The following is a 14,350-nucleotide window of genomic DNA, read 5'->3' as shown; positions in this document are numbered from 1 at the left end:
TTGTGTCAAATGTCGCTCTCTCTGTGCCATGCTGACTGGCTCGTTGGAAAACAGCCTGGTCAAAGTAATTAAGAATCAAATGAAATAGTGTCCGTTTGTGTCAAATGTCGCTCTCTCTGTGCCATGCTGACTGGCTCGTTGGAAAACAGCCTGGTCAAAGTAATTAAGAATCAAATGAAATAGTGTCCGTTTGTGTCAAATGTCGCTCTCTCTGTGCCATGCTGACTGGCTCATTGGAAAACAGCCTGGTCAAAGTAATTAAGAATCAAATGAAATAGTGTCCGTTTGTGTCAAATGTCGCTCTCTCTGTGCCATGCTGACTGGCTCGTTGGAAAACAGCCTGGTCAAAGCAATTAAGAATCAAATGAAATAGTGTCCGTTTGTGTCAAATGTCGCTCTCTCTGTGCCATGCTGACTGGCTCGTTTCAAAACAGCCTGGTCAAAGTAATTAAGAATCAAATGAAATAGTGTCCGTTTGTGTCAAATGTCGCTCTCTCTGTGCCATGCTGACTGGCTCGTTTCAAAACAGCCTGGTCAAAGTAATACAAAATTTTATAAGTAAATTTTAATTTAATTAATATACTTACCCAACTCACATATAGCAATTAACTCTAGTTCAGTGCTGGTTACGCTGTACGCGTCCCCTTGGTAACAAGGGAGACCACTCTAAAAAAGAGAGTGACCAATCCCATAAGGCCAGACCAACTACCGGTCCGACTTCCGTATGCGTGCGCATACGCCGCCATTTGTATCATTCCATCGAAGCCCAACTCACTCCCTTTTTTAGTCCCAAATACCCCCACAGCGGGGAGGCGGGAGGGATTAAACGATGTGAGTTGGGTAAGTATATTAATTAAATTAAAATTTACTTATAAAATTTTGTATTAAATTACATACACTATACCCAACTCACATATAGCAGATTGCTACTATAGGTGGTGGGTACTTACCAAAATTCAACCACGCAGGACTTGCCCCGCGGCTACCATCGCTGGTAGCGCAGAGCTGCCATCCTGCCTCAGTGAAGCGACGTCCCTGAGGTAAAAGTTTATGAAAACATCCTCTGATCTCCAGTATGCTGATTCTAGCACTTCAGCCAGACGACCAGACTTGAGGACGGCCAAAGAGGCCGCCCAGGCTCTTGACTCATGAGTTCTTGCAGCGGTGAGAGGCAAGACAGCCCTAGACTCTCCTGACTGAGCCTCCCACCAGGCATAAGCCTGCTTGATCAGTGTAGATACCCACTTGGTCAACGTGACCTTCGCAATATCCTTATCCCTAGCTGTGTTTAAGGAAATAAAGAGCAGCTTTTGGGTTTCTGAGCGAATATGCCGAGTTCGTGACAGGTAGAGGCTGAGCGACCGGACGGGACAATTAGCTAGATCTGGATCTCCAGAAGCTAAAACCGTGCTTAACGGCAAGATATGCAAAACAGGCGAAACATGACCGGGCTTCTGATTCTTAGCGAGGAAGCCGGGAATAAATTTGAGAGACAACGAACCATCCTTTTCAAAGGAAATGTCTTTCCCTAGACCGGACAAAGCATGAATTTCGCTACCTCTCCTTGAAGTAGCAAGCAAAGTTAAAAACACGGCCTTGCGAGTCAAATTAAGCAAAGTAGCCGAACGGATGGGCTCAAACTCCCCCGAGGCTAAGAAACGTAAAACCAAAAATAAGTCCCAGGCAGGGAGGTGCGATTTAACCCGAGCGGCTGTAAGGGAAGCGCCCTTCAGAACACTAGAGATCACCCCGCCAAGTGAGATCTTACGCCCCAACTGTAAAAGAGTTGAGGATATCGCCGACCTCCTTACTCTAAGGGAAGAGGGAGAACCTCCCTGCTCTGCCAACCACGCAAGGTGGTTGGCTACCTGCATGGACCTTGGTGCAAGGGGATTAACCCCGTTAAGCGCGCACCACCTAGCCCAAGCTGCCCAGTGCGAAGAGTATACCGAAGTTGTAGACTCTCTATGGGCGTGGCGGACGAACTTTACAGTAGACGCAGAGGCCCCCGCCTTAAGCAGAGCGCTTCGGATAGAATCCAGGCGTGAAGGCTCAAGAGCCGCGGATTTTCGTGGGGGATGCCTGACCGAGGCTGCACGAGGTCCCCCTTTTTCACGGCGAGAGGGATCGGAGGCCGAACTGCTAGACGCAGTAGGTCGGGAAACCAGTGCTGGCTTGGCCAAAACGGAGCGACCAGAACCAGCGCTGGCTTCTCTAAGTCTACTTTTCTGAGGACCTTTCCGAGGAGGCAAAACGGAGGGAACGCATACGCTGTCAAGTTTGCCCAACTGATTTCCAAGGCATTCACCCTCCAGGCCAGAGGATCTGGGAAGGGGGAGACAAAGAGAGGGAGCCTTGCTGAAAACCTCGTTGCGAAAAGATCGATCACCGGCTTGTCTATCTGCAACCAGAGACGATCCAGGGATTGGTGTGAGAGGGTCCACTCCGAGTGAACCACCTTGTCCCCCCTGCTCAAACTGTCCGCCAGGACGTTCAGACTTCCCTTCAGGTAAACAGCTGAAAGAAGGATGCCATGAGAGTTGCACCACGTCAGAATGAGGCAGGCTTTGTCTGACAGACTGGGAGACCGCGTCCCCCCCTGTTTGTTCACATAAGACGCCACCGTCATGTTGTCTGTGTGAAGCCTGACGTGTCTGCCCTCCAACAGAGGCCTGAACGCTTGTAGGGCCAAAGAAACGGCCTCCAACTCCAGCAGATTGATGTGAAGGGAGCTTAGTGTTGAGTCCCACACCCCCGACACCATCTGCCCGTCTAGATGAGCCCCCCACCCTGACAGAGAAGCATCCGTAAAGAGCTCCTTCTCTGGCTGAGGGCACACAATGGGAACTCCCTGAAAGAGCACCGGGAGCAGCCACGCGCGAGTGGTCTCCAGAAACCACACCCCAAGAGGGATCTGAACGTTCCAATCCTGGACTGACTGGTCCCACCTTGACTGCAGAGCGACCTGAAACGGCCGTTTGTTCACTCTGCCCAGCGGGATAAGAGTTGCCATAGACTCCATTTGCCCCAGCACCGACGTAAGAACCCGAGCACTGGCCTGATTCTCTCTGTCGAGAGAGCGTATCAGTGCCTGGAGTTTGTCCACTCGTCTCTGAGACGGGCGAACTGACCAGGCCCGCGTATCGAACTCCATGCCCAGATACACAAAACTTTGGGATGGAACCAGTTCCGATTTTGTGCGATTGATCGAGAATCCCAGCTGCGAAGCTTGACTCAGAACCGTCTGAGTATGCAGATCGCAGAGATCCTTTTGCTGGTGCAGGATTAACCAGTCGTCCAGATAGGCTCTTAACCGGACCCCGTCCTTCCTTACAAGAGCGCACAGCTGCCGCACAACCATCGTGAACACCCAAGGGGCTAGCGACAGGCCAAACGGCAGAGCTCTGAACTGATACACTTTGTCCCCCCAGGGGAAGCGTAGCCACTTCCTGTCCGAAACGTGAATGAGGATGTGGAAGTACGCGTCTGTTAAGTCTACAGACGTCGCCCAGTCCCCCGGACGCAACGCCTCCCGAACAGAGGTAGCCGTCTCCATGGTGAACCGTATTGTTCGTAAGAACTTGTTCAGAGAGGAAAGATCCAAGACCGGCCTCCAAGCCCCCGAGGCTTTTGGTACTACGAACAGCCGCCCGTAATACCCCGGAGACCGCAGATCTATGACCTCCTCTATTGCTCCCTTGAGCAACAGAGCGGTCACTTCCTTTTGAACAGCATCTCGTGCTTCTTGATCCTTTGGCGCCCTGCAGGGCGGGATTATCCTGACCAGAGGAGCCTTCTCCTCTGACCAGAGCAGCCGGAACCCCGAACGCACGATCCCAGTAACCCACTTGCTGTCCACTAATTGTAGCCAGGAAGTGAGGGCCCTGGACGGGCCGCCCGCTACAACAAGCGCGGGGGCTACCGGGACGTGCTGTTCGGGGGAGTTTCATTGGGGGTGAGGCTTGCGCCCCGACCCCCTAGAGCCTCCAAAAGACTGCCCCCTCTTCTGATAGGGCGCTCCACGGCCCCTACCCCTAGAGGCAAAGGACTGTTTATGCGCCTTGCCACCCCCAGAAGAGGAAGCCTGAGGCTTGCTGGCAGCCTGAGTCTGCGTGCTGGACTTGCTCTGCGGCTTCTGGAACCCGTGCTGCGCGATGCGCGCAATCGCAATGTCTCTCGCATCCTGGGTCTCTTTCCGGAGAGCGTCAAGAGAAGATTGACCCAGCAGAGCACCCTCCGAAAAAGGCGAGACCTTCAGACCCTCTATGGTAGCCTTGTCCGAGATCTTAGAACCCGCCAAAAAGGCTGACCTCCTAGACAACACCGCATGGGTGTAAAGCCTTGCCGACAAAGCCATCTGCTCTCTCGTCACTTTAGCCAAAGTAGACAGGAGAGTAGTAGCCACAGCAGGAGAAGCGTCGAACCTAAACTCAAAAGGATCGAGCGAGGACGCAATAGATCGAGAGAGCGACCTCTGTAACGACTCAGAGACAGAGGACAACTCTAGAAGAGACCTACCGGTCTCCTCTATGGCCAACAGAGAACTTTCAGTGCAAGGGACAGGCTTGTCCTTCCTGTAAGCATCCTCTCTTAGACTGGCCAGTTCCGGTGAAACCGGAAGTGCACAAGATGGCAAAGCAAAGGATTCGATCAAGTTGACCGGAAACGGATTCAACCTAAAGCTGTGCGAAGAGGAAGCAGGACGATCCCCCTCTTTCACAACCCAAGGCAACACTTCCTCCGGAACCTCACCATGCTGAGCTAGCAGAGGGACCGGAGCATGCCGTTTACCCTTCAGGGTAGATGCCATCTCAACAGCAATAGTCGGAGATTCCCGAAAGCGGAAGTGAGGCTTCTGCTCCCTCGCACCCCGGAAATCGTCCAGTGCCGAAAGGGGTGGGGCAAGATTCATCTTACTTTCCACCACCCCTTCCGGGAAGAACTTATACGCCGCTTCCGCTGCCAGTGCCACCATGGCTGGGAGCTTGAAGGGCAAGTTCAGTTGGGTGTCCCCCGGAACGGAAGGAGCACCCTCGTCAGTATCCCCGTCCTGCTCTTGAAAGCAGTCCGGAAACCGACCCTCGGACACACCGTGTTCCGACCAAGGATCGTCACCGACAACTTCCTGCCCCCTGGGCGGAAGAGGACTCAGCACCTCGCCGGCACTCTCTATGAGTTGCGGACCGAGAGCCTTACCCTTTCGCTGATCAGGGCCCAGACCCGCAACCGACCCCCTGTCACGGCAGGAGGGGCCAGCCGCGGTATCTGAGCTTTCGCGGTGCAACTTTCGTTGGCCCGCTACTCGCTCCTGACCACGCACACCGCTTTCGCCAGAGAACCCAGCTACTCGCGGTGTCAACATACCTTTGTCAAGTGCGGGCACGTTCAGCAAAGACACCCAGCGTGAGCCACCATCCTGCGGAGCATGAACATCTGCCTGAGTCACAGTAGCAGAAGGCCGGGCGGAAGTAGAGGAGGAAGTCAAAGGAGACGACCCGATCCTGGCAAGAGAACAAACATCCGAAACACCGGACGGGAGGGAACGAAGTTCCTCCCTAGTAGAGGAAAGCTCCGACGCTAATGTCGAAACTTGCGCACTAAGTGTCAACAACAGAGAAGCTACCTCCGCATTAGCTAAACCTGGGCAAGGTGTGGAATCCGAAACACCGGAGGCCAAGCCAGAAACATTAACTTTATCTAAGGCAACTTTAGACAGAGGAGGGCTAACATGCTTGTCAGCCAAAACCGGTGACTTAGCGGAAGACGAATCAGAAGTCAAAGACGCGTCAAGTCCAGCGTTCTTACTAGACTTTCGCGAAGATTTCCTAGAAGGAGTCGCATCAGCCGAGACCTGTCTCGAACTAGGCTTCTTCAACGCACTATCTTTGAGTGCCGCTTCCGCCATTACAACAACAAACTCACAAAAATTTTCAGTCAAAAAAATTTATAAGTTCGAAAGCAGCGACAAAACGTCGCTAAAGTTGCGATAAATCAGAAAGATCTCACCCCACACAGCGTAGGAACAGGTGTAAAGCTTCAGGCGGTACCAAGGGGTGCATCCGAAGTCCTAAGACCAAGGTGAAAAGCTGACAACAGCAGGAGCGTACATAAAACGCGACCAGACCCTTGGATCGCTGAGAGTGGAATGATACAAATGGCGGCGTATGCGCACGCATACGGAAGTCGGACCGGTAGTTGGTCTGGCCTTATGGGATTGGTCACTCTCTTTTTTAGAGTGGTCTCCCTTGTTACCAAGGGGACGCGTACAGCGTAACCAGCACTGAACTAGAGTTAATTGCTATATGTGAGTTGGGTATAGTGTATGTAATTTAATTAAGAATCAAATGAAATAGTGTCCGTTTGTGTCAAATGTCGCTCTCTCTGTGCCATGCTGACTGGCTCGTTTCAAAACAGCCTGGTCAAAGCAATTAAGAATCAAATGAAATAGTGTCCGTTTGTGTCAAATGTCGCTCTCTCTGTGCCATGCTGACTGGCTCGTTTCAAAACAGCCTGGTCAAAGTAATTAAGAATCAAATGAAATAGTGTCCGTTTGTGTCAAATGTCGCTCTCTCTGTGCCATGCTGACTGGCTCGTTGGAAAACAGCCTGGTCAAAGCAATTAAGAATCAAATGAAATAGTGTCCGTTTGTGTCAAATGTCGCTCTCTCTGTACCATGCTGACTGGCTCGTTGGAAAACAGCCTGGTCAAAGTATCAAATGAAATAGTGTCCGTTTGTGTCAAATGTCGCTCTCTCTGTGCAAAGAAAAAGCACAGGATTGGAAAGGCATATTCAGCTTGGTTCATGCTGTGGGAACGTTTGTGGAAAAAATCCAACTGAATATTCATAATGTGAGGTGACCGATTGGCTACAGCAACACCACTGGTGTCCCTTGACGGACAGATATAAACAGATGGGATTGATCCATCTTCTGTAAGGAGGTGCTTGTAAAGTTCCTCAGTAAGTACATACATATAACCACCTGCCTTGGCTGACTGAGGAGGCAATGATTTGGTTGGAGGCCTCTGGGTCTTTGACACCTCCCCCCCCCCCCCCCCTCACAAGTGGAAAAGAAATGATGTAGCAATTGTAAGACAATCGAAAATTTTTAATTAAATTTTGATTTAATATAATATACTTACCCAATTCTTATGAATGCATTGACTTTAGTCCCACATGCTAGATGTCGAAAAACCTCTCAAATTACCTGCCCTTAGTAGGGTGGTAACCAAGCTAAAAGCGACGCCATAGCCGTTGCTATGGCCTGACCTTGCTCGGTTACCCATAACACCCTGCGCACCACGAGAGCGCCAGCATCCGTAATAATCATTCGAGACTATTAGTCAAACAAACCCCCAAGGACATAATCCAGCGGGGACGGATGGGAGGGTATTAACTATAAGAATTGGGTAAGTATATTATATTAAATCAAAATTTAATTAAAAATTTTCGATTTAATCACATATTCTTACTCCAATTCTTATGAATGCAGATTCCTCCTAAAGGTGGAGGGAACCTACTTATGTCCTAGAAAGAACCTGCCCTGCAGCAACTAAAACCAGCAATGAACTGGAGCCATCTAGCCGCATGCAGGAGATATCCCGAAGATAGAAACCGATGAACACATCATCTGATCTCCAGTAAGCCGTTTGCAAAGCTTCGCCTAGGCGACCAGAACGCAACACGGCAATAAAGGAAGCACAAAATCTGTACCTGAGCTGTTGGCAAACCTCGCATAGGCGAGAGGAACACCACCAGCCAGAGAAGAACACCAGACTCCCGAACGCCTGAAAAGGAATAGAGGGAGGACTGAACGCCCCCCCCCCTCCTGTTCGGAACGTACCACTCATAGGACTGTCCTATGAATGTAGCAGAGCCCCTAGAGAGAGACAAATGAAAGACGTCTCTTTCGCTCCATTGTAAAAAAATAAGAACCTGAGCTAAAGCTCGTGGTTCCAAAAGACAGTAACGTCAAAAAAGGGATTAAAAAAGTCCAACCAGACAGTTAGAAAATCCGAATCTCCCGGAGCGATAATCCTCCCAAGAGGAGGGAATCAAACACCAGAGGATATTGACCAGGTTTCTGAAACCCCAAAACCTGGCCAAAAACCGTGAACAAACGGAACCAAAAGCCCTAAGGCTACATCCTCTGGCAAACCCCAAAAACGCATGCGCCTCACTGCCCTATAGGGCTGAGGCCCAGAGTAAGTAGAACAAAGTCCCACGCGCTAAACAAGGGGGAGCCTCTAAACCTCGTAAAACAAGGTCCCTTGATCATGCCGATAAGAGCGCCATGAGCAACAGAAGAGAGGCCTATTTGTTTCAAAACAGCTGAGATAGCCGAGAAGCCGGAACCTCAAAGAAGAGGCCCAGCTGCCCAAAGCCAAAAACTGAAACAGAGGTGAAAAACCACCTGGCTTGAGAGAGGGGCGCTAAGGAGTTGCACCCCCGCTCTAAATCCCCAATTGGCCAAGGAGGCCAAAAAAGGAGCATACACAGATAAAGTGGAGGAAAAATAAGCTTCGTTCCCAAAGACCAGAGTCAGAACCCATGATCTAAAACACAAACAGCACGCCTCCAGACCCGTCAGCAGATGGGCCAACCCCTGTGCAAGCCCTGAAAGGACCTGTTGAGCGAGTCGGCCAGATCGCAGAGCTGGCCGGGGAGAAATTCCCCTGAGAAAATGAATTAGTGTGAAACTCAATCAGAATCCCCTATACTCTGTCTGACAGGGAGCGAGAACTTGCTCACCCCAGCTAGTTCACATAAGAAGCAACAGAAGAATTGCCCGAATGCAACAGGCCATGCCTGTAAATAGCAAAAAAGGAAAGGCTAGTAGACTAAGAGCCACTGCTCCTAAACCCAGGCAAAAGAGAAGCCCAAGGATTTGCGTCTACATCACAGCCTCAAGACTGCAATTGCCAGTGCAGGCCCCATCTAGACGAAAACGCATCCATAAAGCGGTCTAAGTCCAGGGGGAAACAGAGCTAGGGAAAAAAGTCCCCTGAGCGATCCAAAAGGATTCCAGCCACCTCCCCGAGTGGAGGAACCCACTCTGGAGGAGGACCCTCATGTCCCAGACCTGAGAGGCCGAACCCCCCAAAAAACTTGAGGAAAGACTAGAGGGCCAGCATAGCTATCGATACCGTCCGACCGAAGATCGGGTCTAAAGACCCCGCAGAGGCCTGCTCTCGTGCCAGTCTGGCAGTGAAAAGAGCTTATAGCCTCCCTATTCTCTCTTGTGTGAAGAATAAACCTTCCAAGAGACAAAGTCGAACAGCATGCCCAGGTAAAAAACCTGGGATAAGGACAGCTCGGAATTTTGCCTGGTTACTGAGAGCACCAGGCAAAAAGCCTGGTTCAACACCAAAAGAAAGTGCAGCTGACAAGCTGATTGACCTTGAAAAAGCTCAACCAGCCCCCGAGATAGTCCAGAGACCAACACCCCCAGAAACCGAGCCCTTTCCTGTGTGCAGAAACGCAGAAGGAAAGCTCATGTGAGAGCACCGAGGAAAATCTCAGCCAAAGCTGAAAGCTCTAGCCCATGCCGACCCACCTCCCGCAGAGAGGGAGGCGACACTGAACCAAAACACCCCTTTGTAACCGGGAGCGCATAAATGCGCTGCCAGAGGTCCACGAAGGAAGGGAAAGATTCCAGCTATTGAGTAGGTCTTAACAACCCCCGAAAAAGCCTGACCCTTGCTTCCTGCAACCAGCATGAAATCAAACCCCTTGTAAAGGAAGGAGATCACACCAAGCAAAAACAGTGTGGGCCTAAAACGTCACCGAGAAACTTCTCCGCTCAGTGACGACCCTAGCCCAAGCTGCCAGCAGCCTGGCTAAAGCCTTATCCAAGGCATCCTCCCTAACCCAAAAGAGCGTTCAGGGAGGATAAGATTGCCTATAAGAAAGCACAGAAGAGAGTCTCAGCCAAAGCAGAAAACTCCAAACCATGCCATCCTAGCTCCTCCAGAGAGGAGAGGGAGGAGTAACATCATAAAAACTCCATGTTCCCTGTGGTCTGTAAGCGAAGCCAGAAACTAGCCCCTGGCAATAAAAAGTGCGGATCAGACCCTGAGCCTGAAAATCCCCTGCTATCTTCTTCCGCACTAAAAGTGAGGACGAAGCAGCCTGAAACCCCGAAGCCAGCCGTCCCCTGCGTATAAAGCAGCGGGAAAGGTGTAGGATGAAGACCACTATCCTAAGGTGCGGAACAAGCCAAAAGTGTGGCATGAGACAGGCAATCACCGGAGACTCAGCAAGTGAAACAAATTGCGAGAAAGCCTGTGAAAACCCAAAGCCATCCCGGAAGAGGAAGGAAGAGTGACACCCCCAACCTATCCGGGACAAAGTAAACTGCAACAGCAGCCGCTCTATGTATGGGAAGCCTACAACCAGTAGGCAACCCTATACACTCCCCCTCCTCCAACAAGGAGTCCGAACCTAACCACCAGTTGTGTAAAACACAAAAGGAGGGGAGACCGGGGAGGTCGCGCACTAAATACTCCTGCCGATAACACCGCCAAGAGTGTGGATGAAAAGCGTGATCAGTCTCAGACTGCCAACCCAAAACCGCCCACCTGAACAAGAGGTGGGGGGAAGAGGGGTTGGTAACTGGCACATATCTCTGCCGAGAAGGAGATAGAGTGGAGAAACAAGACAAAGCCGGGCCCGGCGCATCTTACCCCACCCACTGTGCGAGAGAAGCATCCCAGTGCTAAGAACCAGACTACCTGGTTTGAACCACAACTCACCCCAAGTGGGGAGGGGGGTGGTCCAGCACAGCCGCAACCCCTAGAGGGGGCAAGGACTGAAACAGAGAAACGGCCGTAAACGGCCGATCCTCGCTCGTCCACCTGCCAAAGTCAAGTAGCCCTATCACTCACCCACCCCTAGGAGGGGGGGGGGGGGGGGGGGGGGGTGACCTATGCTGGCTAAGGACAATGACCACTGGCCAGGTGATACTATAGCCGAGTCCCCGCAGACCATTGTGAATACAAAGAATGGGAGACTGGAGAGAAAGAGTATATTCTGTCTCCGCCTGTCCCAGGTAGACAGCCGGCACAGCCCGTGCAGAGAACAAAACGGAGCAAAGCTCATTGTTCCCTGACCACTGTGCGAGACACCCTGCCGAGAACAAAAGAGAGTCAAGCTCATTGTTCCGCGACCGCTACCCGCGACGAGCGCGGGCAGCTAACACAGCCACTTGTCCCAAATGGAGCAGAGAAGGAGTATGTAACGTAGCCTGGAAAGCCGTACATAGCACCCCCGCTGTGTAGAAAGGCCTCGATAGAGGAGAAAAACGATTGTCAGGCCAGGACCATAGAGGCACAGACTGTGAAGACAGTCTAACAGCGCCCACCCCGTCCAACCCAGAGGGAGGGAAAGGGTGGACCCGCGACAAGCGCGGGCAGCTAACACAGCCACCTGTCCCAAAAGGAGCAGAGAAGGAGTATGTAACGTAGCCTGGAAAGCCGTACATAGCACCCCCGCTGTGTAGAAAGGCCTGAGCCACTCCATGCCCCAGATGGGGAGGGGGGTGGCTCGTCACAGCAGTAAGAGCGACGGAGAGAGACGAACCGAGCAACGGCCGACCCCCCTCCGTCCACCTGCCGTAGTCCTATAGCCCACCGCCCGCCCACCCCGATAGGGGAGGCGAACGATTGTCGGGCCAGGACAATTGAGGCACAGACTGTGAAGACAGTCCAACAGCGCCCACCCCGTCCAACTCAGAGGGAGGGAAAGGGTGGAACGCTACTCCAGCCCCCACCCGATCCCGCCCGGTGGGCGGGAAAGAGTGGGCCACTGATACCCCCCCCCCACCCTGCCCCAAATGGAGCAGAGAAGGGGTATGTAACGTAGCCTGGAAAGCCGCCACCCGAACGCGCCCGGGGGGCGGGAAAGGGTGGGAAGCTAACACGGCCCCCTGCCCGCAAAGGGCAGAGTGGGACAAGCCCTGGCCGTGACTTACCGTGCCCCCCCACTCCCCCTTCCTCACGGTAAGGGGGATAAAGGAGAGAGTGCTCGCGAACAACCCAGTCTACCAGTGGCAGAAAGGACTGAACCGAACTGGCCGTTTGCACCAGGCGACGGTGCGACGCAGGAGCGCCCCCCCTATCCCCCCCCATTGGCGGGGGGCTGCGTAACACACTGTGAAGTACGGGCGGTAATCAGAGTGGTTAAACGCAGGCAGGGAGCAGGCCCCCCCTCCTAAAGGAAGGGGTGCTCGAGAACAGCCCAGAGCCACCAGAGGCAAAAAACGGGCTGAACCGAACAGGCCATTTGCACTTGACCACAGTGCGAAGCTGACAAACGGGAGGGCGGGAACCGCCGATCGTGCCTGAAACAGCTGAAAATACAGACCAAAACATCGTTAAGTCCCCCCAAAAGGAGGACATTGACTGATTCCTCTTACTCAGAGAAAGGGGAAAGAATAGCCACACGGCCACCCCCCCCCCCCCCCCCCCATCAGTCGCACCGACGACGATCCAACAAAAGGTCTATAAGGAGCCTAAAGGCTGATTAACCCCAACAGGGGAAGCGAGCTGTGAAAGAACTGAACCCACCCTCGGAGGGATAGGAACATAAAAAGAAGTGCTGTTTGACGGATCTACGACCCGCATAATAGGCAAATCAAAGTTCTTAGGCTACTCTTAGGTATAGTTTTCTAAACCAGGCTAAGAGCCTTGTCACCTTCCAGTCTCGCGCCAAGATTAGCTTTGTTGTCGGCCATTTTAAGACCGGCGAAAAACAGTCACCCAGAACAAAAAACTTCTGCGTGCGTGTTCAACACAAAGCTATCAACATTTATACCAAACATACACAGGAAAGATCTCACCAAAAGGTAGACGGACAGGTAGACCCCCAAGAACCGGCTAGTCTCAAGGACGAGCAGGCATGTGAAGGCCAAAAGTGAGAGCGAAATTCGGACACGTCCACCGTGTGTTGTCGAAAGTCGAGAATGATTATTACGGATGCTGGCGCTCTCGTGGTGCGCAGGGTGTTATGGGTAACCGAGCAAGGTCAGGCCATAGCAACGGCTATGGCGTCGCTTTTAGCTTGGTTACCACCCTACTAAGGGCAGGTAATTTGAGAGGTTTTTCGACATCTAGCATGTGGGACTAAAGTCAATGCATTCATAAGAATTGGAGTAAGAATATGTGATTAAATTTGATGATGGCCTCTCCTGGCAGCTACAGCACAGAGAAGTGGGTGCAGAAGTAGACTTAGAAATACACTCTTAGATAACTTGTTTTCTCCAGCCAATATTTTCTTTTCTTGAGAAGACATTCGCTTTCCGCGGAAAATCACAGATAGAAGGAGATCGAGTTCCCCATCTGCAAAGATTGTAAGACTCCAGACTGGGCTTACCAGGCAGCGTGTGGAAGGGCGGCAGACGCACAGACTTCCTGAGGAAGGAGTTTTCAGGGTGGTGGAAGCGGAAGGTCTGATCAATGACGTGGGGCTGGGGCTCCACTCGCAGGTTGAGAACAGCCATGGGCTTGCCGTCCTCTGCAGAGAAGTTCACCTGTGCAACGCGTACAAGACTTGTCAAGATGAGGCAAACAAGTTAGTAAACTATAAGCTTAGCTTGTTGTGTGGTAACAAATGCTCATATCGTATTATACATGTCCACCCTGTATTTCCGGAATAAATTTTGTAAGGCAAACAAAACACACACAAAAATGTTTGTTTCCCATGACAGGGCCAAACAAATTAGGGTCGCTTGTTCAGTTGCTTTTCAAATTTTTTTTTTATTGAAGTTTTCACAGACGTATGTGGCTTTTTTTTGTTGGCAACAAATAAGTGCGAACTGTCTCCCCTGGATGTTCGAGAAGAGTAACTTTCCTTGTATAAAGTCTGTAAAACAGAGTTCTGTGTTTTTAATGTATTTTTAATTTTTTCCCCATCTCCCCTCTTGAACATTTCTAGTCAGATTCAAAGCACTACAGCAGCGCGCTGGATTTGTATCCAGTTGGTCGCTATCAGCGTGAGTTCGTCCCCACGTTCGGCGAGAGATTTACTTCTCAGAGTCAACTTTGTGTACAGACTCTCCTCAGTGTCCAAACACCCCCGTGCGTACACGCAAGCACAAGACCAAGTGCGCACGAAAAAGATCCTGTAATCCATGTCAGAGTTCGGTGGGTTATAGAAACACGAAAATACCCAGCATGCTTCCTCCGAAAGCGGCGTATGGCTGCCTAAATGGCGGGGTAAAAAACGGTCATAAATGTAAAAGGAGTTTCAGCCCATAAACGAACAAACAAACAAACAAACAAACAAACTACAGCAGCAAATTCTTATAAAATGTTCAGCAGTATGGCTACAGACTTTCTCTCTTCTGCCAGGAAG

The 14,350-nt window shown here is 51.4% G+C and overlaps 1 protein-coding gene across 2 annotated transcripts in view; it reads right to left on the bottom strand.

Annotated features, from left to right (window-relative positions):
- The window catches only part of LOC138978130 (nephrocystin-4-like), a 62,656-nt gene that overhangs the window by 9,243 nt on the left and 39,063 nt on the right, over positions 1-14,350 (bottom strand). For both annotated transcript variants that reach the window (XM_070350777.1, XM_070350779.1), the window contains one exon: positions 13,370-13,526. In XM_070350777.1, the coding sequence (XP_070206878.1) occupies positions 13,370-13,526 (157 nt within the window). The remainder of the gene's footprint in view (positions 1-13,369; positions 13,527-14,350) is intronic.

This window comes from Littorina saxatilis, linkage group LG10 (genome assembly GCF_037325665.1).
Source record: "Littorina saxatilis isolate snail1 linkage group LG10, US_GU_Lsax_2.0, whole genome shotgun sequence".
In the NCBI taxonomy this organism is placed as follows: Eukaryota; Metazoa; Mollusca; class Gastropoda; order Littorinimorpha; family Littorinidae; genus Littorina; species Littorina saxatilis.
The sequence above is the reverse complement of the archived record's forward strand: the minus strand, read 5'-3'. Positions and strand labels throughout refer to the sequence as shown.